The sequence below is a fragment of the Manis javanica genome, chromosome 14 (genome assembly GCF_040802235.1).
Source record: "Manis javanica isolate MJ-LG chromosome 14, MJ_LKY, whole genome shotgun sequence".
Classification (NCBI taxonomy): Eukaryota; Metazoa; Chordata; class Mammalia; order Pholidota; family Manidae; genus Manis; species Manis javanica.
In genome coordinates, this window is record NC_133169.1 from 7620706 (window position 1) to 7645890 (window position 25185).

General features: G+C 53.4%; 1 protein-coding gene across 3 annotated transcripts; it reads left to right on the forward strand.

Annotated features, from left to right (window-relative positions):
- CFAP45 (cilia and flagella associated protein 45) lies at positions 1–24238 on the forward strand. Of its 3 annotated transcripts, none has more exons than XM_073221492.1 (13): positions 1–141; positions 6141–6266; positions 8135–8271; positions 10146–10290; positions 10610–10780; positions 11977–12155; positions 13966–14095; positions 17680–17826; positions 19491–19604; positions 20171–20364; positions 22696–22901; positions 23381–23605; positions 24040–24238. In XM_073221492.1, the coding sequence occupies exons 1-12, from the start codon at positions 1–3 to the stop codon at positions 23602–23604; spliced, it is 1914 nt and encodes a 637-aa protein (XP_073077593.1). In that variant the 3' UTR covers position 23605; positions 24040–24238. The 3 variants fall into 3 exon arrangements, with proteins under 3 accessions (XP_073077593.1, XP_073077594.1, XP_073077595.1); XM_073221494.1 differs by lacking the exon at positions 1–141 and adding an exon at positions 824–982; XM_073221493.1 differs by lacking the exon at positions 22696–22901.
- Positions 24239–25185: the final 947 nt, after the last annotated feature.

Genomic DNA, 25185 nt, shown 5'->3' on the forward strand with positions numbered 1-25185 from the left:
ATGAAAGCTGGAGAAGCTTCAGAAGGCGCTGTGACGGCTTGGGAGTGGGGAAGCCACTCACAGAATCCCAGTCCTCACTTCTTCTGGCCCAAGAGTTCAGCTCATCAGTCCTGGAGGAAAAAAAGGTCCCTGGTCGGGCGGGTAGGCTTTGTGAGGCTCGGGGTAGGCAAGGCTGGGGGGTTCAGTTTTCAAAATCAGTTCAATGTTGTCCCTCAGGGTGGGAGGTGTAGGAGCCAAACCAAACTGGGGAAATTATAAAACTCCGAACGAGCCTTCCAGAACGTTACAAACTGGGAAGTGTTATTTAAAAAGCAGGCTCTGTAAAGCCAGTTCCTTAGATTTCTATTCAGGCAGTGTCCGAGGGCCTACATTTTATTCTTAATAAAGTCTCCCAGGTGATGCCGAGCTGGACGTCTGAGGAAGCTGGACGCCCGCATTTTAAGGAACTGCGCCAGGAACTACACGCGAATCCTCAAGGCTGGAAGTTCTTCCTTGGTCTAACCACACTCTTTCCTGTTGTGAAACCCTCTCGCCTCATTCTGCAGAACACCCTCATCAGGGTGGGGCTTGGCATTGGGGCAACGGTAACCGTGGTGACCTACGAGGTATCCGGGGAAATCGGGGCCCTGGCTCAGCTCTTGGAGGGGCTGCCGGCGATGGGACATCCGAGCCCATCTAGGCCCTTGAGGGTTCGGGTTCTGTCCCAGGAGTTCGGCCAAAGCCCAAGTGAGGAGCCGAAGAGCCGCTCCGAGCCGGGTCAGCGTCTCAGAGCCGTGGTTCCGCTCGGAGGCCGAGCGGGAATTGGGGAGAGGGGTCCAGGTGCCCGAAGCCCCGCGGTCACGGCGGCCGGCGGAGCGCAGGGCGGGGCGGGGCCGGGGCGCGGGCTCTTGGTTGCTATGGTAACTCGTAAACACCCAGCGAAGGCGGCGGCGTGGGCGGCGGCGGCGGCGGTGCGGGCGCCGTCAGGCTTGCGGCCGAGATGGTGAGACCCCGGTGGTGGGTGGACCTTGGATGGGGGCCGCGTGTGTCCGAATGGGGTTGGGGTTTGAGCTGGCAAAGCGAGGCGCTGGGGAGGACAGGAGTTGAGTCTGGGTCTGGGGTCAGGAAGGCCCGGGAGCAGGCAGGACACCCCTAGAAGAAGCCAGGGAAGGTCTGAGGCGAGTCCAAAGGAGGAATCGGGTGGGGTCGATGGGTTTTGAAAATCTGTAGGGCTGCTGAGCTCAGGACTGGGGGAGACGAGATGTCCAGCCCTTTCCTCCCGCGTCAGGCCTGGGCCTCTGGGGGCTGGCAACTGGGGGATGCGATGTGAAAAGGCCACTGCTGGTGAGGAGGCCAGACAACGGGATACAGTGCCGGTTCTGCCACTGGCTGGCAGAGTGACGATACTGAAGTCACCCACTGTCCCCGAGCCTCAGTTTTCTCTTTTGTTGGTGGGGCCTTGGGTCACTCAGGAGGTACACATTTGCAAGAGGGTGAGGGAATGAGGGAGAGGGCACCAGGAGAGGGACTGGGACTGGTTTTGCAGGCCGCACGCTCCTGGGATGGGAGGGACCAGAGGGTCATGCGGGTTGAGAAGGGCACCAGGCCTGGGAGGAGCTGCGGAGAGGACGTCTGGCTCCAGTGAGGAGTGTGTTGGTCCCAGAGGGATAAGGGAGAGGGCCAGAGGACAGGGGTTGGGGCCTTGGGGTATTGGAAATAATCTCAGAATTTCTGGGAACACACCAGGTGGGGAAGGTGGCTCCTTGGGTGCACATGTGGGCACACTTCATGCCCACAGGTCACGCACGCTGGTTTTTCTGGGACTCAGTGGTTCAAATTCAGGATTCCCAAGTTGGGATGTCAAAAGAGCTTTGTTAATTATAAAAGAAACAAGACTCCAAAAATAGAGCAGTTCCCAGCTTCGCAGGACTCCCTGTGGTGTTGCAGTGGGACTCCCCTTTCACACAGGCGTTTTATTATGCATATTTATTCCTAGCTCTCCTCAGTGCCTCACAGCGGTGTATGTCCACTTGTGAGGGCCTAGCCGTGCCCCTGGCCCCTAAGGGTGTGCAGTAAACCTTGGTTCCTTTCTTTCCTGCTTAAAAAATTTCTTATTTCCAAGCCCAAATTAATCAGTGAGTTGTACCTGGGCTAGACTTGTAGGCTTTAGCGTACCTAGATCAGGGATTCCCCACCCAACGGCCACTCAGGGCAGGGGTTTGCCCTGCTGACTGAGCCCTTCTGAGCTCCTGTGGACAGGACCTGGCCTGTGAGCACCTTTGAGAAGCAGTGGGTCAGATTAGTGGCCTCTGTGCTCTTCTGTCAGGCCCAGGGTGTGGGGTGTGTGTGTGTGTGTGTGTGTGTGTGTGTGTGTGTGTGTGTGTGTGGCTATTACTAGCTTTTGAGTGTGTGGAGGAAGGGGAGAGGTGGGGGTGAGCAGGGGGCGGGAGCGTACAATTAGGCAGATCTCCAGGACTCTCACAAAAACAACCAATAACATCCTGCAGAAGGAGGGACAGGACCTCAGTACCCGAGGTCACCATCAGATAGCATCGGGCAGATAGACAGCCTGGTCCATTGGAGAAAAGAGGTGTGACCCGAGTGAATCACTCAGTTAAAGGCCAGGTCCCTCTTGCGTGGACCTCTGCTCCTTCTTAGTAGCCAAAGCCTGCAGAAAGGGAAATAGAATCAGGCCAAGAGCTCAAAGCCTGAATTTGCCAGCCTGCACTGGAAACCTGTCTGCAGCCGAGCAACTAGATCCCAGGGTGGAAAGGACATCAGGGAAGGTCGGGCCTTGGTCTTTGTTCACGAGACAGGTGTACAGCTGGGGCAGGGAAACTCCACCCGACCTGTTCCAGCCCTATGCCAGTTCCGCCTTGCCAGATTTGGGCTGAATATCCTGGACCCCGGGACGTACAATGCTACCGTTTTTTTAAGGGCCGCCATCTCCTGTGTTCAGAGTCAGGACACCAGGCCCACTGTTATATTTTGTTTTCAAATAAAAATGGTGATTTCTTTTCCTGGTCATAAAAAGAGTTACCTGCTCATTGCGGAAAATTATTTGATACCAGAACATCTTAAGATGGTGATACTCACCTGAAAGCACTGTTTATCATTTTTGTGAAAGTTTTTTTAGTAATGCATTCTGCATGCATAGCCTTCATAACAGAGTTTTACAGGAACACTTAGGTGTTTCTTAGTCTGCTTTCTTTAAAACTCACTGTGTTATGGAGTAACAGTATCAGTGATGAAGTAAAAATCATTTGAATGATCAGCTAATCTTTCTGCCTCAGAGTCTCTCCCAGAGCCCCTAGCAGTGGCCAAATTTTTAGGCTCCTGGGGTGAGATGGCATTTGAAGAAGGAAGGGGTCAGCTAGGTCACCAAGAAGAAAATACCAAAGCAGGGCTGGCTTTTCTTTATCTGTCCCCAAACCTCATCTTCCAGGGGCCCTTGCCTCTTCAGCTGTCACAACTAGTTTTTATCAGTCTCTCTTCCTTCCCCTCAAGAGCTGCCTCCCCACGGGGAGGACTAGACAGGCTTCTCTCTAGGCACTGCTCAGCTTCTTGGGGGATATTTTTTTGGTCACGCAAGAAATAAAACCAGCCCTTCCCCTCCTGAAAGAACCTCTTGGCTACTGGCTCTGGCCCAGAGGGATCTAACTTTCCATTTCTGCTTGGTTCTTCATTTTTTTGAGGACTTTTACACAGTGACCTCTCTAATCCTTGTTGCTCTTGGCAAAACTGGTTTTTCTAACTCTGGTGTACGGCTTGTGGCTTTAGAGTCAGCATTTTCCCAATGAGGCTTCTCAGCCACCCAGCACTGGGGCTTAGAGCTTCCCGCTGCCCTGCCCAGCGGCCACTTCTCTGTGGTCCTCTCTTGTCCTTCCTCTATTCTGACTTCTAAGCTCAGGCAGTTGAGTGTCTTCTGTGTGATTTCCTCTTTGCCTGGGTACCAAGGGCCTAGGAAAGAGGCGATGCAGCCCCAGCCTTCGAGGGATCTAGAGTCTGGTGGGCACCCGAGCACAAGGAAAGGGTTGTTGCAGGAGCCCTCGAAGCAAAACAGGAAAACAAATGCAAAACAGTAATAATACCTTCCATCTGTACCCCAAAGCCCTTTCCCATGCATGGTTTTCCACAGTGCAGACCACATACGTGCTACAGAAAATGTGGAGTGGTGGAGTGACCTGGAGTCAGGCAGACGTGTTCTGGGGAGCCTTCCGGCTCAATCTGGTCTGCAGCCCTTGAGAGGTCATCATGATTAGTTTCATTCATTCATTCTTCATCAAATGCACATGGAGCCCCTACTCTGTGCAAGACCCCACACCTTTTCCCTTAATTCTATCCAGAACCCCCAACGTCCCTCAGATTGGAACCAATGCCTTCCAACTTCTCCAGATATTTTAATGCTTAGCCTCCATGGACCTGTGGCAGTTTCTGTTCATTTCCTCTTACTCCATTTTCAGGGAAAGGGGGAGCAGTTGCTCACCACTTACCATGTAAAAAGCCTTCAGAGTGTGTTAGTAGGCATCCTCAGGGCTGCTATGTTTACTTTCTAATGAATCCAAGCTTTTCTGCTCAGCTGTAGGGGGGCTGCCTGAGGCTGTATGGGGAGGTTCCCCCTGGAAGCCCTTTGCTGGCTGTGCCAGGCAGTGAGGGAGAGGCCACACATGGCAGTGTGCGTGTTATGGAACAGAACCAGCTGGAAAATGCCTTATTTAATGTGAAACCCTAACACAGGTGGGACAGCTGCTGGGGTGTGTGTGCCTGGCTGGATCAGAGAGAGTTTTCAAAACACTGCCCTGGGTGTAGTGACCTGGAATGCACAGTCCACATCCCTGTCCATCCTCTCCCCTGGACTGGTGCCGATTGCAAGGTGTGGGAGATCGATGCCTGTAGCCCATTCCCCCACGATACCTCAGCTTAGGGAACCACAGGCTGTGTGTGTGCCTCCAAAGTGAGCTTTGAGTCAGCTTTACAGTCAGCGCAGGGCTGACCCACGGTTCAAGGCAACCGCCTTCTGGAGGCAGACTTCTCCCCCTGGGGCTGAGTGAAGCTGCCCTCAGTTCTGGGAGTGGAGGCTGTATTTGTCAGGGTTCTCAGTTACAGCATCAGCACCAGAACTCTAATTTAAGTAGGAGGGAGGTATTGAGAGGATTTGGAGAGCTTGCCGACTTTACACCATGGCTGGGAAAGTAGGCTTGGAAAACGGGAACAAAGGGAGACTTTGTAGCCGGAATGTGGCCAGAAGTCACAACCCAGAACAGGTCTGACCCTTGAATCTGTTACAGCCCCAACGCCGGCAGCTTTGGACATGGGGTGCTGTGGCTGGTATCCTTACCAGCACGGGCCCAGATGGGTCCGGCAGCCACCGTGGCCTTGGTCAGAGGATGTTCCTTGTTTTCTCCCTCTTTTTGTCAAGCTGGGAGGGTCCGATTGGCTCAGCCTTGTCCTGTGACTGGGGTTGGAAGGCAAATATCTGGTGTTTTCAGATTCTGTAGCTGGAGATGAACCGTGTGTCCTGCATCTCATTAGGTGGGGAATTATCCAAACCCTCATTATCCAAACTAGGTCCTGGGAGTGAAAGCCACATAGTGGACATTATGAGCCGATTTGCTTGCTCGTTGCTGGTGACCCTTCATTATTCCCCACTGCAGTTTACTAGGTCCCCACCATGTGCCAAGCAGCGGGCAAGGTGTTTTCCCCTCCTTTACGTCCTGTGCTGCACACTGTAACCTTGTGAGATTGTGGAGACTGAAGGAGGTCAAATAGTGGTGTCAGCTGAGAAGGGGGCTCAGATTCAGGCTCTGATTTCATGTGAAGGAGACACTATACATTTCTGGGGAGGCAAGCCCGAGTGGCCCCACAAGACAGTGTCCTTGGGGACAATGAGGTCGTGCTCCTGCTGTGCCGGTTTCCCCCCCTTTCTGTACTGCATGCTGACCTGTCTCCTTCAGCCCTGAGGCCACAGAGGTGCTCCTTCTCATGCAGCGAGCGTGCCTGGCCCCTGCTTCTGTGGGGGTGTTCCCTACATTTCAGAGTTTACCCCGGTATTCCTCCCAGTGGCTTTTCCACATGCCACCTCCCCACCTCCAGCTCAGGCTCGCAAAGTGTTTATTTACCTCTCTGTACCGATGACCCCCAATTTCTGCCTCTCCCTGCAGCTTTTAAGCACCACTGGCTTCCAGAGCTCCTCTTCTGCCACTTCCACCAGGTCGAGGACTAGGACTCGCTACCGGACCAGAGCCGTGAGCTCCCAGGTGGATGAGAACCTCTTCGGAGGTATCAAGGTAACCCTCACTGAGCCTCCCCTGGGGCAGTTGCTCAGGACAAATCTAGCATTGCGCAAGCCACCCCCCAAGGGACTCCCGGATGGAAGGCAAAGGGAAGTTCCAAGAACCGTGCTGTTGAACTCTGACGTCTAGTGGGGCTCACGTCAACCGGGGCACCTGGCTTCCTCTATCCCTGTAATCCTCAGGTCTGCATAGCACGTGAACTCTGAGCCCCAGGATGAAAACGTCTGCGGGCCACTAGACCAGACTTACAGACAACAGAGCAATATATTTGCCCCTCCATCCAAGACCAGTGTCAGAGTGAAACACGAAATCAGCCCCCTTTTGCAGCTGCTCAGTTAAAACCGTCACTTAGCTCTGGGAAACGAGCTGGTCTTTGCTTGCAGACGTCGTCCAGACTATGAGGCTGAAACCCCTTGAGTCTAGAGAAGGAGGGGCAGGAGCATCACTGGGAATAATCTGGGTACACGGGAGGCTCAGTAGGTGGCAAGGAGGAGACGCAAGGAGAGACGGAATGAGACATGGGAAGAGGCAGTGAGATTAAGGGAAAGAGGAGTGAGGGGGAAGCTGCTAGCGGTGTGACCGCAGGTGTGAATGCCTCCGGCCTTGGGTGAGCGGGGAGAGGAGAGGTGATGTCCACCACCTCTGCCCCTCGCTGCCCTCACAGTGAATCAGAAAGTACTTTCCAGAGGGTTCGAGATGGGCGTCTTGTGCATTAGAAGAGCCCCACTCTGTGCAGTTCTCCTATTGACAAGGGAAAGAATCAAAGGGATGCAGTTTCACTTAACGGTTCTTTGTTTTGGGCCCATGGGGAACCTTCTAGTTACAGTGAAGACAGATTGGGAAATGGACGAGTTCTCCGGTAGTCCAGCTGGCTGGCTAATGGGGGTAAGGCAGAAAATGCCTGCTCCTGGGCCCCGTTTCCTTGGGCCTTGGTGCCGGGGAGAGTCCAGAAGTCTCCCACCCGACAGTAGGGGGCAGAAGTAGCCTGTGGCACGCCTGAGTGGGACGGCGGGATAGCAGGGATGGCACCAGGTGGCAGCAGCGCTCTGGGGACGTCTGCGCAGCAAGGTCCCCAGGCCCGGAAGGACCTCCGTCAAGGCCACCCCCTGCCTCCACTCAGGATCCCAGTTACCACATTAATGACGAATGAGAATCTCTCCTGTGTTCAACATATTCCTGAAATAAGTTGTTTCAGTTGCTTATCATCTAACTCCTTCATGTTCAGAACACTTTGCCAAAAAAAATCATATGTGGAATGTGTATTCTTGCAAATTCACACTCACTCACTTCCTCACCAAGTTACTTACACACAGGTCTCCACCAGGTCATTTGGCCATTTCTAACTCCACATGGCCGTTTTTGGGGGATCAAAGTAAATTGATCATTAGAAAGAATTAAACATTACGAATATCATAGTTGGATGAGTCTATGATAAATTGTATTGCTTCAAATCCATTGTGTGGCCCAAGAGACATCATTATTTCTTCTTTCATAAATCATGGAGGGAAGAGACCCCAGAGGCCCCAAATATTCACTCCTGATGGTTCTAGGTTAGGGATGGATGCACACTAGCAACGTTCACCCCCCGCATCCATTCGGGAGGGCGTACACAAGGTACAGAGGGGCCTTGTTCTCAGGAGAGCCCGTCGGCACAGAACACACCTGGCCATGGTCAAGGGCAGAACACTGAGGAAGTGCTTCCCGGTGCCCTGGCTACTCTCGCTGGTCCTGCAGTCTGGGCCCCACCAGCCTGCCCCGACAGGATAGTGTGGAAGCTCCAGCAGCGGGGAAGGCACACTTGAAGTTAGGGCACCAGCAGAAGTGGGGTGACCAGCCTCTCAGTGGTCCTTGTGGCCCCATAGCCCCTGACCCAGAGCGACAGGCCCATCGTGCTGCTCCAAGAAAAGCATGCCACTCGGAAAGCTCTCGCTGCCCCGGGCTTGGACCACAAGCCAGAGACCATCCAGCTCATCACCCAGGACATGGTCCGGGAGCTCATGTGAGTACCCAGGGCGCGGTGCCCGCCCGTCCCAGCCTGCACTCCTGCTGAGCACCTGTGCCCAGACACGGGGGGGCCACCTGGGGTCACTGGCGGCCAGGCCCACGTCTTCCCTGGGCCTTTCCCCATTTGTTCCATGGTTCTCCTTTCCTCCCCGTCTGGGCCTCTCTTGTCTCTCCCTCTCTTGAGTCTATTATTGCCATTGCCCTTGATCCTGGCTTCTTTCTCTTCCCTTTCTTCTGGCTGCTCTGGGCCTTGGGCTGGGCGAGGGGTGGCACTTGGAGGGTCCTCTCTGAGCCTCCTCCCACTTGGTAAGAGGAACTAGTCCACATGAGTCATTTCCTTTTGGCTGCACCAGGGATCTGAAGCCAAGGGAAACTGACCAGATGCCTAATTAGCCCCCCTGGCTTCTTCTCAGACTCTGAGGCCCGGAGAGGAAATTCCCGAGGGCTCTTGGGTTCCTTTGGGATTAGCTCAGCTCCGCTTCCTGACTGCAGCCACCCCCTTGCTCGGGCCCCTCCTGTGGGGTTCCGGCCCAGCTCAGCAGTGTGAGCCAAGTCAGCCCCCAGCGGTTCTTCTCTGGCACTCATCCCCCATGCTCGGAAGCCCTTCTCCCAACTCTGGCCCCTCCCACTGGAAACAAAACCCCAGAAAATGCCGCCTGTGTCATGAGCTGGGAAGACACAGCATCAGCCCCAGCCCCAGAGGATCAGACACCGTCCGCAGCCCAGCCGCTCCTGGGCCAGAGACTGGGCCCCTTCTTGGTCTAGTCCTGAAAACACGTTGGAGGTGAAGTTCCTGGTTGCTTGTCAGCGCTGCTGGAAGCAGCATGAGATGCTCTCTCAGACTCAGGTCATTCCTGGCCATTCCAGATCCCCGGCTGTTGGGGTCATGCTACAGTGGACCAGGAGAGCCTGGCTGAGCCCCAGATCCACTCACTCATTCGGTTCACCTCCTGGACACCCCCCCCCACCACCCCACACCTAGTTTTACTGGATGAGTTTTCACTTCCTGCCTCCACGTCTGTGTCTCATTGCCTCGGACCTTTTAAATGGCCTCACCCAGAAGCAGCTTTATTCCCAGCCCCTGCTTCTCCTGCCTCCATCTTTAATGTATGTCATTTGTTTGTAATCATTATAATTAGCTACTGGTTTGTTGAATGTGTTGTGCCTGTGCGGCTAGGAAGGAGAAGTCTGTAGACCTGACTGTGTTGTTGACCAGAGATTTTAATTAATATTTAGGGTTCAAAGCTTCTCTCTGGGCTGGATGGACAGGGGTGTTTACGTTTCTCACGAGCATCCATTTCAACCTTGTCTGGTGCCCCCTCGCCCTTTTTATGTCATCCTTGAGGAAGAATCTGTAAAGTTCAAAATTCCACAACTTTGTTCTGCGTTGTCACTCTGTGCCCAGCACTGTACCAGAGATGAGGCTGCCACTGTGGTTAAAACAGAGTCCGTGTCCCCAAGGAGCTTGTCACTGAGCAAAAGAAACAGACTGAGCCCCCTGAGCTGTAATACGGGCATCGAGAGCAGAGGGCGGTGGGGCTCCGAGGCGCAGGGGGTCTGCCAGCCTGATTGGGGGGGAGAACGGGTGTGTGTGCATGTGGGGGAGGGTCATGGGCAGCTGCCCAGAGAAGGTGACATATAAACGGGGCCTTTTAGCAAAAGTTCTTAAAATGCCCGTTTGTAGCCTGTGATGCCCCGTCAGCCTCGCCTGGGACTCCTGCCAGCCACCGGAGGACCCGTACCCCTTCCTGTCACTGGCCCAGCCCTTGATGGGGGGTGAGGGCGGAGTGGGCAGAGAAGCCTGCGGCGTGGTGCTCACAGCTGTCCCCCTCTCTCCCCCTTCTGAATTCTGCACTCCCCTTGCATCAGCGTTCCCACCCAGGACCCCTCTGGGGAGTCTCTCATCATGAGCCCTGAGGAGTTTGAGCGGATCAAAGGGGCATCCCACGTCCTGACCAGAGAAGAGCTCGAGGCCAGGGAGCAGGCCTTCAGGAAGGAGAAGGAGGCCATCATGGTAGCTGACCTTGCGGAGCCCTGAGCTCTGCAGATGGGGGGCAGAAGGGGAGAGGCCCACTTCCCAGGGGCCCAGGAGCTCTAGTGAGGGGACCCTGCAGCAGGTGTGAATGTGTGCTCGGGGAAGACATGGACAATGAGAACCAGGTGTGGGAGCCGCTGGGGGGCACGGGGAGCAGTGAGGGTGCCGTCAGCTGTGAGGCTGCGGGGTTCTGCCAGCGCAGTGGGGTGGGCCAGGCCACGTCAGGTCCCTGTGGTAGCCGGGCTAGTACCTGGAGCACAGGGAATAGCCTGCCCTGATCTGGACTGGCCTCCCTCAGGATGCGGTGACCACACGCAAGAAAATCATGAAGCAGAAGGAAATGGTTTGGAGGAACAACAAGAAACTCACTGACTTGGAGGAGGAGGCCAAGGAGAGGGCCCAGAGCCTCCTGCAGAGGGCCCACCAGCTGCGGCAGGGGCAGGAGGAGGAGCTCAAGGACATGAGCAAGGTGGGGGCTCTTGGTTTCTTTCCCCCTCTGAGGACTCACGGCCACTGCCTGCTCCCTCATCTTATCCATGACCTGGACAGCACTGGCTCCAGCTGGAGATGGGGCAAGGTGGGGTGAAAGGCGAGGGGCTGGCCTTGGGGGGGCCGTACAGGCCACGGTAGTTGCTGTGATCAGAGGGAGGCCTGGCCTCTCCATGTGCTAGCTGTGCAACCTTGAGCAACTCATGTGCCCTCTCTGAGCCGTACTTTCTTCATTTGTAGAATAAGGGTGACAAAACTACTTAGCAGAATTATTAGCAGGATTAAGCTTATCCTGGGAGAGGCTTCAGGGACTGTGGACTGATAAATAAATGTGAGGTTATTACTCTTATTTGTATTTTGCTACTTCAATTCTGGCCACAGACAGTGGTCCAGGCAGTTGGATTCTTTTGAAGTGCCGAAGTGCTGCTTTTAGCTGAGAGTGCTTGACTTCTGCGTTGTTACCCATGCACCCGTGGTTCACTTCCCCACCAAATGAAAAATGCTAACCCTAGCCCCTCCATCTACCATTTCTGTCTTTCAGGTAAATCTACTCTGCTCACATCTTTTATTTTCCAGGGCTTTTACTTCATAGTTCTTATTGATGGCCATGGTTTTTCATCTCCTTATGTTTTATGTTGGGCTCTTACAGCTTAAAAAAAAAGCTTGACTTTGCCTTCCAAAGAGTGTTTCAGTTTCCTTGAGGAGAAGAAGACCCCCCGAGGGGGTCTTCACTTGGGGTTCATGGGTCCCTAAGGGGGATCTACAGAGGTTCCACAAACCTCTGAGGTTCTGTGGAAATTTTGTGTGTATATATGGAAGTGGATTTTACGGAGGTGAAGACCCATAGCTCTCTTCATGTTCCCAAAGAGTGGTATCCATGACCCCCAAAACACCAAGACCCTGAACGATGATCTTCTGGGCCTCTCTGGCCTCTCCTTGCACAGACTAGCACTTAAGGGGGGGCCCCGTAAATGTTCAGTTTGAACCTTATTCAGGGGAAGGTTGAATATGACAATGCTCCTGCTTCTCCGGGCCTGGGAGCCCCTGTGCACGTGTCCAGCACACACAATAGTACCTGCTCCTGTTTCCCCTCCCTCCAGCTTCTGTGCCCCTTGCTGCACCCCTGCCTATCCTTATGCCCAGGCCGAGTGCCACAATTTCACGTCCACTCCCCAGATCATCCTCAATGCCAAGTGCCATGCCATCCGGGATGCCCAAATGCTGGAGAAGAAGCTGATCCAAAAAGAACTGGATGCAGAGGAGAAACGTTTGGATCAGATGATGGAGGTGGAACGGCAGAAATCCATTCAAAGACAGGAGGAGCTGGACAGGAAGAGGAGGGAGGAAAGAATCCGGTAAAGAGGTGGTTTGGGTGCCTCCTTAAGTCGTTTCCATGTGTCTTTAGGTCCAGGTAGCCTTGCAGAGAGGAAGGAGATGAGAAGTGGTCATTATCACCCTCTATTATTATCTCAAAACCTTATGAAGTGATTCACAGAACCACAGACCTTCTCAAGCTTACCTCCAAAGTCGTAGCAGGTGCCTGACAATCTGGCCCCGGTCATCCTCCCTCCCCACCATTCCTTGCCCTCTGCTCCGTGCTCTGCCCCAGCCCCAGCGTGCCAGGTCTGGTCACAAGTTCGTGATTTTAGTTGTCCCCCAGGCTTTGAATATCCTTCTCTGTCCTTTCCTCTTGGAAAATGCTTTCTCTTCCTTTAGTTGGTAGCTTTGCTGTCCCCCCTCCCACCCCCAAACCTCCCTCATGTCACCGGGCAGGCTTGGTGGCTTCCTTGTCCACCAGAGATGTCACACTGGTTGTACTCTAGTGAACCACTTCTTGCGCTGGAGCTCTGCCCTCACTCCCATGTGCACTCATTGAGCGTGGGGTCCCTGTCTCACTCACTGCTGGAGCTCCCGGGCCTAGCAGAGTGTCTGGCCTATAGGAGGTACTTAGTGCGTGTCAGAATGTGTAAATCCAGTCCCCTCCATTTTTCAGTAAAAGACAAGTCCCAGAGCAGGTAAATTATAGAATCGTAGTGTCGTAGATTTAGAACACCAACCACGCAATACAGGAATGACCTCTATAAATTGTCCTTGTATGCCTGAGTGGCAGCCCTCCCTCCCCATCTGCATCTGTCCTCATGTCCCATTCATCTCTGTACTTCTCATAGGCACCTGGTAGACTAGAGTAGGCTCCCAATAAAAGTTTATTTAATGGCCAGGTGGCTCTTCATCTTCTGCATAAACTGCTCCAATAAAGGAAAACTCTGTGCCTCATTAGGCAGCTCTAATGACCTGAGCTGGTCCTAATATTGAGTCTCAGCCTGCCTCCACTTACCTCCTTTACTCACTACGCCTGCTTATTTCATGTGGAGTCAGGAAGCCATTCAAGTGCTCTATCTGAATGTGAATCTCTAGCTCCTTCCCCTAGATGCTCATCCTAATCTGTGACTTCTCTCATTCTACCAGCCTTTATCCTACGTCATGGGGTCTGGATGCTTCTAAGTTTATTGACATCCCAATAACACATAGGGAGTCACTGGTGACACTGGTCATAGAAGTCGAGAACAGTTCTTCTGGTTGTAGCTGCTGAGCTGGGGCCTTGCTGAGGGGAGAGACTTCCTCAGACTCAGCCCTGTCCACCAGCAGTTGACAGTCTTTAAATATGAGATAGGATGTAAGAAAGACAGCCTCCAATCTGGGCATGGGAGGTGGGCGGGGACAGGAGATACACCGGAGAGCGGAAGAGCAGAAGCCCTGGTGGGAGGGGTTGCCCTGGGCCTTGCAGCTGCGAAGCTCTGAGAAGCCGGCACAGGAAGCTTGCTCCCTCTGCTTACCCTGGGAAGTCTTGGGAAACAGTGAGATTTCAGAAGCTCTTGACATACTGCAAGGGAGAAGCTGTGTTATGATGTGGGGTGCACTCATGGGCAGGCAAATCAGGACGAGGGATCTCAAGAAGGGTGAGCCCCAGAGCCAGGAGCTCAGACGAGAGATGACTGACCCCTCACGACACGCTGGGAGGGACTCCAGTCCAGGCTTAGGAAGCATCGTGATGGTTAAGGGGTGCTTGGCAAACCGTACCTGCAATGCCTCCCATCCGGGGGGAGGTTGGAGCAGAGAGACACAGCCCCTTGATGTCTGAGACACCGTGGTCCTGTTCCCTCCCAGGGGAAGGCGGCACATAGTGGAACAAATGGAAAAGAACCAGGAGGAGCGGTCGCTGCTCGCCGAGCAGAAGGAGCAGGAGAAGGAGCAGATGCTGGAGTACATGGAACAGCTCCAGGAGGAGGATCTAAGGGTAAGAGGGCCAGACCGAGCATGTCCACCAGCAGCGGCTGCAGAGCCCTGCAAGATCTGGGTTCTTCAGGGCGTGCACTGATGCTCTGGCAGGCACATGCTCATTTCACGACATCACTGCCATCAACGTTTTACTGCCACGTTAAACATTTATTTGGCTCTGGAGCCGTGCTGGGGAGTGAGCAGTCACTTGGAGGGATGTTGTGCTGCCTTCCTGGAACTTGGGGTCCAAGACTGACACATCCATGTGAATGGACACATAAAGAAAATATAGGGCTGCATGCTTTGCACAAATAAGCATAGGGATGTTTTATAGTTTTCCCTCAATTTTCTAAGGATATTACGCACTTTGCAGATGAACAGTAGCACTGTCTTATTCCAGACTCCCTGCTGTTACCTCATTGGAAGTACATAGCATCCCAGGGTCGTTAATTGTATTGAGGATTCAAACCTTATTTTCCTGTTAGCCTTAATAAAATTAGTAGGTTTATGCATTGCAAAAAAAAAAGCTGACGTATCTGCCCAAACTACGCAGACTTAAACCAATCCTCTTCCCTTTGTGTCATCTGGTCTGATGCAATATCCAAAAGTCCCTGGCGCGGTGAGGGGCGTGGCCAGCGTCAGGAGGGTGGATTCTTTTCTTTTTTTTTTCCTTCAATTTTTCCCTTAAAATTTTTCTATACACACGCACAAGTTGAAAGAGTGGGACCACACCCATCAATACTTCACCTAGATTTAATGATTGTTAATCTGTCTTAGTTGTTTGTCTCTCAGATGCACATACATATTTTGTTATTGTTAAGCTATTTGAAAGTCAGTTGCAGGTATCTTGACACTTTTTACTAAATGCTTCAGCCTGGTCTCTGAATACATGTTAACAATACCAAGATCACATTCCCCCCATCAAAAAATTGAGTCCAGTGATTCTACAATATCATTTAATATTTAATCCATATCCACATTTCTCCATTGTTCCCCAAAGCGTATTTTCAGTTGTTCTCTTTTTTCCAAACCGGGATCCAATCAGCGTTCACACCTTGTATTCCCTTAAGTCTGTTTGATCCAGAAGAGTTGCCTCATTCATTCATTTATCATTTTTACAACACTGATTATTTTTGAAGCCTGCAGGCCAGTTGACTTGAAGAATGCTTCACAGTCTGATTCGTCTGATCATTTCCTCCTGGTGCCCTTTAACTTGCAGAGCATGTATTATCTTATTTCTCTCCTCCTCCCCATGTTTACGGGTGATTGACTTAACTATCTCCCAGGGCTTTTGAAGGTGGTGAGTGACAGGGGGTCCCTGAAGGGTCTCACAGGTGGCTTATAAGTGTGAAGGTATGAAGGTTTCTCCTGGACAGTGAGGATCTGTGTGAGGAGTGGGAGGGAGACCCCCTGGGGAGTTAGGGAAGACGGGGGGGGGGGGGGGGGGCGGCATGCAGCCTTGGGACCTGCCCGAGAAGGGGACCAACAGGGTCGGGAAGACAGGGAGACCTGGCCAAGTTCCTGGTTCAGGAGAGTGAGGGAAGGGGCCAGAAAGGAGAAGCATGGGGTCAATGTGCAGGGGAAGGGGTGAGAAATGGTAACTGCGTAATCCGTCTGCACTGTGGGAAGTGGACTCGGTGGGCTTACTGAGAACATCCCAGTCAACACCGTTACACTGATGTGTCGTCGTTCCTTTTGCTGTCCGTCTAATAGGCACTCCCTGAGGCGACAGGGAGTATTATTAGGCAATTTTAAGGTAGAAACCTGTACCTTCCCAGCTTAGACCTGCCTTATCATCTCAGGGGGTGCAAGCTACTCTCCCCACCTTTCTAACATCTTGGAGAAGAGTGGAGGGAGTTTATCTGGGGTTGCTTTGGAATAGCTTCGAAGTTGAGAAATAGTGAAAGTCCTTTGGTTTCTTGGAAATCAAATGAACCGACAAAAACAACAAACCAAAAAGTAAACGAATAGGCAAAGAAGTGAGTAAATAAATACATGATAGTATATGTCACAGATGGGAGGTCGGTGGCTTTTCTAGCTTTGAGGGTCAATGAGATTATAAGGACTTCCCAGGGTACCAGTGGCAGGCCTAGAACTGGTGGGAAGAAGGCAGAAAGGAAAGGAAGAAAGGAGCGTGAGCCCTGGGGTGGCAGGAGGGGACAGGTGGGGCGTGCAGAGAGGCAGGTCTGGTGCGAGGGAGGGACTTCGGTAGTCGTGACTCGCGCACCATGTGCATCCAGCTGCAGCCGGGCAGTGCAGTGCTGACCTGGCTCTGGAGGCTTCCTGGAGGAAGGAGCCTGAACTGGGCAGGGAGCCCAGCGGGGGGAGAGCCAGCAGAGGGGGCTTGGATAGTCAGGGCAGAAGCCGGGCCAACGAGGAGCTGGAAGTCCAGAGAGGGGGTTAATCTTAGAAATGGAGGGAGCTGGACACAGTGTGGGAGGTGGGTGTACGGATGGGTAGAAGAGATGGAAGCGAGGAGTCTGAGTTTGATCAGAGGGTGCAGGTGGACCAGCTGCCTGAGATCCCAGTGCTCTTCCGTGTTATGTCCTGAGAATGTGCTTGATCTGATCCCCGGGAAGTTTCAAAGGCTCAGGGCTGGAAAAGGGGGAGGCTCCTTCCTTAGAAGGGATCTTGTCGCACATGGTCATGTTGGGACTCTCACCTGCAACATTCATTGCGTTTCCCCATGTCCAAGACATATCCCCCCTCTTTCTCACATGCCCCTCACTTTGGTCCCCCTTCTCTGCAATAGTTTATTGCATATTCTTTTCCTTGCATTGGGCTATTGGGAAAGAAGAAGGGAAGTGTGATACATGGCCCCTGTCCTCTTGCTGAGACAGAATGGGCACACAGGAAATGAATGGGGACCTGCAAGACAGTGTCCAGTTAAACCCCAGGAGGTGTGGCACCATCGCAAGCGCAGAGGGGGAATTCAGAAGTGAAGAGGGAGCTGAAAGTCGGGGAAATCTTCCAGAGAAGATGGGAACCTTCCATTTAGAAAGATGAGGCTTCAGAATTCTGGCCCTGGAGTTTTATCAGCTGTCTGGCCCTGGGCAAGTCACTTAAGCTCTGGGCTTCAGTGTCTTCCTCTGCACAAGAGAGAGAATGAGGCTCACCTTTCAGGGTTTGGGCGTCTATTTGGGTATTAGAGATCGGCTGTATAAAATGCCCAATGAATAGCGAACACTCAAGTAGGGCAATACTTTATTATTTTAATCATCACTATCGAATAGCCACTGTAAGTTTAAGTTTGAATAGGAGAAGCAAATTGACAGCAGGAGGAACACGCGTGAAGAAGGGATGGGACGTAACATGACGCGTAGGAGACACTGAGTAGGACTTTAAGCACTTCCACCTCCTGAGAGGATACAGAGATCAGCAGTGTCGGGGGCGGCCACCAAGCCAAGCTGGACCAAGAGGCCATTTGGCTAGATGAGGTCACTGGTGGCCTTGAGAGGAGAGCTTCACAAAGGACAGAGACCGAAGCTAGACTGCAGACAGTGCCTTTGTCTCCCCGCCTCTTCTGTGTCTCTCTGTCCTCACACGCCAGTGTCTTCTGGCCTTGTCCCCTTCCACTCTGAGGCTCTCCCCCTTTTGCTGCAGTATATGGAGCGAAGGCACCAGGAGAAACTGACGATGCAGGCTGAGATTAAGCGCATCAATGATGAGATCCAGAAACAGAAAGCAGAGTTGCTGGCTCGGGAGAAGTTGGCCGACCAGATGGTGATGGAGTTCACCAAGAAGAAGATGGTAGGTCTCTGATGCCTGGGACTTCCGGGCAGGTGTGGAGTGTGAGTCACAGGACGAGGCAGGCCGCAGAGCTAAGGGGACTGTGCAGAAGGCAGCCGTGTCATTCTAAAAGTCATGTCCTGAGCTCAGGCTCCTGGCTTCTTTCTCTCTTCCTCTTGGCCAGGCCGTTGTTCATAACAGAAAGAAGCCTGGAAAGGACACTCATATTAGGGTGTTATTATTTTTGATAACACCTTTGATTAGAGGTTGGGATGAGGGTCGGCTGCAGGCAGGGAAGAAAATTAAAACTATTGGCGAAGGTATAATTTTTGTGTATTCTTCATGACCCGGATAATTATACCCCCAGTAATTGCGAGTCAGCTGCTCCGTAAATTTCTTGTGCAGTCTCCTCTATCGGGCATCCCATCCTGGGCACTAGACTCAGAAAATCAAGCCTGCTCCTGCCCCCACGTAGAAGCTGTAAGAGGGAACATGGCACAGACAGCCGCACCCGCCTACAGTTACAGGGAGACGCAGCTCAGAAAGGTGCAGGCTCGTTCCGAGGCAACCCGAGTGACAGAGTGATTGGGGTCTGTGTGGAGGGGAGGACAAAAGGGGGCTTTTAAGCAGGGTTTAGATGGAGCGACCAGGGATTTATGTAAAAAGAAAAGGAAGGGCTCAAGGCGGCTGGAAAGTTACTCAGTTCTTCACGCGTTGGTCCTGTCTCCCCGGCTGGTTCCGAGATTCCATGATAACAGAGAGCACGTCAGACTGCTCTACAGACGGATGCCCAGTGATGTACCTGTGTACTCCAGATGCAAACCCCAGAAAATGAGGCTCAGCAAAGCTGGTTTATTGGCTTCGGCTATCTCGTTGGATGCTGGGATATGCAGGCAGCAGAGTGCGAACGTGAGACGGGGGACGTAGGTGGTTCGTGCATGATCACGCTCACACAACCACCATTTATCCGTGGTTGGCCTGTGCACAGGCTCTGTGCTGTGTTTTACGCATGTTGTTCCATTTAATCATCACAGCCACCTTGCGAACCTAGTCAGTGACTGATCTGAAATGTCTCGAGCGCTTCAAAATGTACAAACTGACAGTGTGTGCCCATTATCAGACTGGGTGGAACATGTGTAGAATAATGCTGTGGACGTCACGTGGGCCTCAGCAGCTATTTCCCTGAATGCGTGAATGTGGCAATCATAAGGCATCACATGTAGGAGCTGGTGAACAGGTTTGCGGGCTGCAGCAGAGAGTCTGTGCCGCTCATGATAGGAGATGAGGTGGTGGGGTGACAGTGAATTGACGGCAGTTGTTGGGGATGCCTCGGACCTTCAGCAGAATGCGAAGTGTGGAATGATGAGGAATCACCATAGCTTTTGAGCAGGAGAGGAATATATCATCATCATACATGGAAAGGACATTGGTGGGAGGAGCTGGGAGAGGCTGGTGACTGGCGGAGGGGTCATTGGGCATTTGGGCATGTCTGCGGCCCAATATGCCTGAGCATGCCAGTACCTCATATGCCCTTCCCGGCCTCACAAATGCTAATAGCGTTTGTGCCTCTGAAAAGGAGGCAGGAAGTGGCTGGGGAGGTACTGGACAGACAGGCGGGGGTTCTGTTTCTCTCTGCAAGACTGGAGCAGTGGGAGATACGCTACGTGGCCTTTTCTTCCTGGCAGGCTCGAGAAGCAGAGTTTGAAGCTGAGCAGGAAAGAATCCGGAGGGAGAAGGAGAAAGAGATTGCCCGCCTGAGGGCCATGCAAGAGAAGACCCAGGATTACCGGGCAGAGCAGGTACCTGCCTAGTCTCGGCTTCCCTCAACTATTCATTGACAGTCTGCAGAACGGTCTCAAGGGCAGAGATATGGAAGAGAGGGTGCACGTGTTCTAGACTTCAGTAGTCTGAGAATGAAGGGGTGGGCCGGCTCCCCGTGCTTCTGGCAGCGAGGACTGAGCAGTGCAGTATGTGCTGAAGGTTCAAGAGAAGATTTATGGCTGCTACACAAGGAACTTTCCACTTAACTAGCCATTGCAGTGTGTCACTAGAGGAAACAGAGGCATCTCCATCATAAGCAGTGTTTAAAATTAGAAGCAGTTGCAGGACCGCCTGAAAGTCTTTGAAGTATTGGGATGAGAGGGGTGGCAGGACTAGGTGCCCCCGAGGGTGTCTTCTGACCTGAAAGTTCCATGACAAGGATTCCATCTACTCCCTCTCAGAATAACTTTGCTGCCAGAGAAATTCATGGAGTTCCTCCAAGCGGGCTGTGTTGGTCTGAGGCAGGGGTTTTCCCGAAGGCCCCTGTTGGGTGCCCACGGTTGCTGTGCACCCTCACTGGTCTCCTCACCCTCTCCTTTCCTAGGATGCCTTGCGGGCTAAGCGCAACCAGGAGGCTGCAGAAAGGGAGTGGCGCAGAAAGGAGAAGGAGAACGCCCAGAAGAAGGTGGATATGGAGGCCAAACTGCGGAAAAGTCAGCTGGAACAGGTGGCTTTCAAGGAGCACACCCTGGCCATTCAGGTGCAACGGGACCGCGATGAGTTCGAGAGGATTCTTCGGTAGGAGAGCCTGGGAACCCTGGCTTCCTTTCCTTGTCCTGCTGCAGGGATGGTCCATAGTGGGTGGAGAGGAGCTGTCGGTCATGTCCACAGGCAGATGCATGTCCATCTTGACTGCATTGAGGGTTTTTTCTTAATAGATGGTTGAAATATTTCAATGACACCTGAGCCAAGAATTTTATGATGACACAATTGGAAAGTAGCGCCCAGAAGTGGGCAAGGGGCTGGGGCTTCTTGGGATTTCTAGCCTGGAGCATTAAAGGTGTGAGCAAAGGTATAAATCCGGTTGCCCTGTCTTCCCCCACCTCCATGGCCCCCTGCAAGTTGGGGATGAAGCTGCAGCCATGCAGGTGAGGAGAGATGGAGAGAACGTCAGACACCACTGTTGTGAGTCAGTGGAGCAGGCCTTTAACGGGGGTCTTTGCCATTCGTTTCACAAATACGTATTAAGCACATGCATTCAAGGCCCTGCGCTGGCTGCTCTGGGAGCTGTTAGGATGAATCAAACACTGACCTTGCCCACTCATGTGGGAAGGCTGTTGGAGATTTGTATTTGTATGAGCCTCACCTACAGTTATAGATCTTTCCTGCCCTGCCAGCCCTTTATCCTTTAAGTTCTGTTCTCTCTTTTGGCTCAGTGGTAATTCCAACATATGAGCGAAGGGCAGTTTTCACGTCTCTCACTATCCCATTCCCTCCCCCACCCCAGCTGTCAGTGGTGACAGTCGCTCTGCTTTCTGGCAGTCAGGTCTGCCGCCACCAGATCTGGCCCTCGGGGTATTCTTGTGGCTCTAACTTCTGGCCTAACTGGGAGTGACTCCTTGCTCTGGTTCAGTCTCTGTGAGATCAGACTTCAAAAGGTAACAAAACTTGGATGGGGGGAGATACGGAATTATAGAAGCGATGCTCAGGTGAGTGGACATGGAGTGGGGCGGCCCAGCTTCCCTGGCCTGTGTGCTCTGGCACCTTCTTGGTACTGCCCTTGTTAGCTGTGTGCCAGACCAGTGCCCCCAGGTGCCCAAGCAGAGGCAGAGCAGATCTGCAGGCATCTCCATCCTGGTCTTCTATTGGACTGTGGGCTCCCAGCCTGTCCCCTTAGGCTCTGTAGCTCCCCCCGCCTTCAAGGTTTGTGCCATGGTCTGCAGATGCCTGGGGAAGAAGGTAGCTTCCTTAATGGCCTCAAGGATTCTGCTCCTGTGCTCCAGACTAATTTTCAGATGTCTCTGCTCCCTGGCTGTGTGCCCTTGGACACCTGCCTTGAGCAGACACTAATAAATACTAATGGGAAGAGATTAAAGTCCCGCCTTGCCACTGACCCATTTGTCTCTTCTTTGCTTTGACTGCCTGAAGCATACACGCTAGCCAGTTATTAAAGCTGGACCAGCCTTTGGAGAAGTTCGACTCCACTGCCATTCTAGGTTAGCGTCTAGCCCTGGTGTCTCCAGCGACACCTGACCACCATGGTGGTGTCTTCAGGTGTCAGGAGCATCACTGACATAAACAGCAACCCAGCTTTTCTACTTCAAAAGCATGGCCTCCTGTATGGCCTATGTGTGGACTTCCTGCTTCTGGGCAGAGGGGTGCCTTTAACTCCCAGCCTGTTGACTAAGCACAGATAGCTGACCTGCCCTCCCTAGTGGTTTTTGAAAATGCCTGGGAACTTTCAGAAAGTACCTATCCTGTCCTGGCTCCCACTCCATAGATTCTGATGTGACTGGTCTGTGGGGAGGCCCAGGCACCTGTAGCTTTTGAAAGCTTGCATGTGATTCTAATGCAGCCAGGCTCTGAGATCACTGCCCTAACTCTGTGAAATGACCAGGCTTGTCCCATTTGGATTTTCAACTGCCCACCCCCTGGGGAGGTCTCTAGTGATGCATACAGGTCCCCCATTTCCATGGAAAACTTCTCTGCTAGGTGGAGAGGAGAGTCTTCCTGTAATCACAGATGTGTCTGAGTGGTGGCAATTGGGTCTAAATGCAGAAGGGAAGGGAAGTCAGCTCTCTTGGGTAACCTGGGAAGGCTCTGTAGAAGGTGCTGGATTTTAGCAGGTGCTTGCATGGTGTAGAGCTTCTGGGAGTTGAGGGGACACCCCATGTGCAGTGGGTCTTGGAAGATGGCTAGAGGCCAATGAGTAAGGGAATCCAAGCTCTGGGTAACTTTGTTGGGGTACGAGTGACCCCAGGGGAGGACAGCAGGTGAAAATCCCTGCCAAAGATGATTTTACATTCTGTTTTTGTTTTTTATTATGTTGAGAAGGAACCAAGGTGATAGCTCAAGATGGCCTATGACTACTTCCTCTGAGATGTGACTACAGTTCATTTGCATTTTCAGAGCCTATATACAGGTCTGCATAAGCTGTTTTCCCCCTGCCGTCAAGGTCTATGAACGTATTCCTGTGCTCCGAAGAATGTGGAGAGTTGGCCCAATCAGACAGCTGAGAGACATCAAGCCAGGTTCCTTCCTTCCTCCAGCAGCTAAGGAGAGTCAGTGTCTCGGAGCTCACCACTTCTCTAACTTCCTGAGCACCCCCTCCGTTGGTGTGTTCCTGTCCTTGTCGTTGCTGCGGGGAAGGAAGGAGAGGAGAGGAGAGGGTATCTAAGAACAAGCTGCAGGGGAGTCATGCTTTGTTATACCGGAAAAGAGGAGTAGGAACAGTAGGTCCCATTGGGTGAAACTTTGGGAGTGGGGCCAGCTGCATAATTTGCAGGGCCCAGTAAAAACTGAGAGTGTGGGATCCCTCATTAAAAAATTATTAAGAGTTTCAAAACAGAGACAGCAGAGCATTCCGTGCACAGGGCCCTTCCATGCATGCCTGTGACATACAGCCGCCTGCCCATGGTCTTGCTGGGTGGGAGGGGGCGGCCTTTGGGGCTGACCCCCGAGCGACAGCAGAGGTCCAGAGAGTGTGGAGCGCCGTGGCCTCTGAAGCATGCCCACTGGAGGGGCCCCTGAGGCTTCCTCAGGGCCGTTCTTCAGCAGGGCCAGCTTGGCCTAGCAACCGGTGTGCCTCCCCCAGGGCACAGAGAGAACAGATGGCAAAGGAGCAGCTGCAGGAGGAGAGAAGGGTGGCAGCGCGCTTACAGCATGCCAACGAGCTCCGGCGCCAGGTGCGCGAGCACCAGCAGAAGCAGGTGCAGGGCCGGATCGCCGCCTTCGAGGAGGGCCGGCGCCTTGAAGAGGAGGCCCAGAAGCGGCGCGAACGCATTGCCGACATCAAGAGGACGAAGCTGGAGGAGCTGAGGTGCCCTGGGATCCCTTCCTCCCGGCCTTCCTGCTTCCCCGAGGCATCGGCGTGCACAGCGGGGGCTCGGGGAGTTGAGGCACCCTGGAATCCCTCCCCGCCAGGTCCCCGGCTTCCCCAGGGGATGGCACGGTGGGCTGGGACAGGTGCTTGCTCAGGGAGGGCCCCTTCACCCGACTCACACCAGCTCACACTGGCTGCTGCCCTCCCAAGGGCTCCAGCAGAAAGTTCCGGGACTGGGGCTTCCTGGCTGGCTGAGGACAACTTGGCAGGGTGCTGGAGGCTTGCCAGGAATGTGCCTGGGGGACAGATTGTGGCATGGGTCTAGGGGTGCAGACCCCCAGCTTCCATAGACCCCACTCAGGGCCTGCTTCCTGCTGCGTCCTTTCTGGGTGCACACCCCACCTCACCCCTGCCCTGTGTCTCCACTGCAGAGCCACCGGCCTTCCTGAGAAGTACTGTGTGGAAGCTGAGCGCAAGGCTAACATCCTGCCACCCACCTCTGTGAGCTGATGGGGCCTCAGTGCCCCTTAGGATGCCTTCAGGGAACGGGTTCCGACTAGCCTCTGGGTGCCCATAACTGCTGCTAACTTAGACATTTCAGTTACAGATTAAATTTTTCTATTTCTCTAAGGAACAGGCTGGCTTTCCTGTGTGGGGACGGGGCTGCTCTGGGGCACCGACTGTGGGAGTGACGGGCTAGGTGATGGGACGCTGGGCTGTGGTGGTGTGATGCTCGGGGAAGGGGAGCGGAGGGGTGCTCGGTGCTCCTTTTGTCCTGGCATCTCCTGGCCTTTTTGTGGACCCTGGGGCTGCTAGTCTCATGTCCACTTCCAGTGAGTCTTGTCTCTGCCCCCAGTCTGTGCCCAGTCCAGAGGCATTTCAGGGCAAGGGGCCTGTGCTGCTGCCCAGGGAAGGGCTGGGGCGAGGGCTGGGCCGGGCGGAGCTAGGCGAGGAGGTCCCAGGACCACCGAGGCAGAGCTCCTTCTGGGCTCACTCCTGTGACTCAGATCACATGGGTGGAAGGGTGGTGCTTGAACCTGGGGCTTACCCTCCTTTCTCAGCCCCCTCCTGCCAAAGCCCTTTCAACTCCAGGCAGTGCTGCAGCAGACCTCGTCCCCACAGCGCACGGTCAAGGGCCCTACACCTCACAGGAACATGAGGGCTAGCACCCTCACTCAGTGGCCGTGCTCCACTCAGTGCCTCACGCTGACAAGCGGGACTCCCCAAAGCCGTTGGGATTTTGGATCCATGCAGATGTTCACCTGCCTCACTTTCCCCCAAATACTCTATTCATTGATTCACTCATTCATTCAAATACTTCTTGAGTGCCTACCGGGTGCTGGGTGAGCACAGCATGCCCGGTTGCATCCTCAGGGCAGTGTCACACATGCGCCGGTCTGCTCCTGTGCCCCTGGTTGCTCCCCACTAAATCTCCTGTGCCTGTAGAGTGGTCTCAGCCTCTTTGGAAGGACCCTGGCCCCCACTGTGGGCTGTGGTGCTAGCTCCCAGAGAGGGGGGTGATTCCTGGAGGGAAAGCACTCCCGTCACTGGCACCTCCCCACCACCCTGTCCCATTC

Excerpts from the sequence above, each read along its gene's own strand:
- CFAP45 (XM_073221492.1), top strand. The coding sequence starts at position 1 with ATGAAAGCTGGAGAAGCTTCAGAAGGCGCTGTGACGGCTTGGGAGTGG. Across the intron at positions 20,365-22,695 it reads GAGTTCGAGAGGATTCTTCG|AGCCTATATACAGGTCTGCA; the intron begins GTAGGAGAGCCT and ends TTGCATTTTCAG. Across the intron at positions 22,902-23,380 it reads CCTGAGCACCCCCTCCGTTG|GGCACAGAGAGAACAGATGG; the intron begins GTGTGTTCCTGT and ends TGCCTCCCCCAG.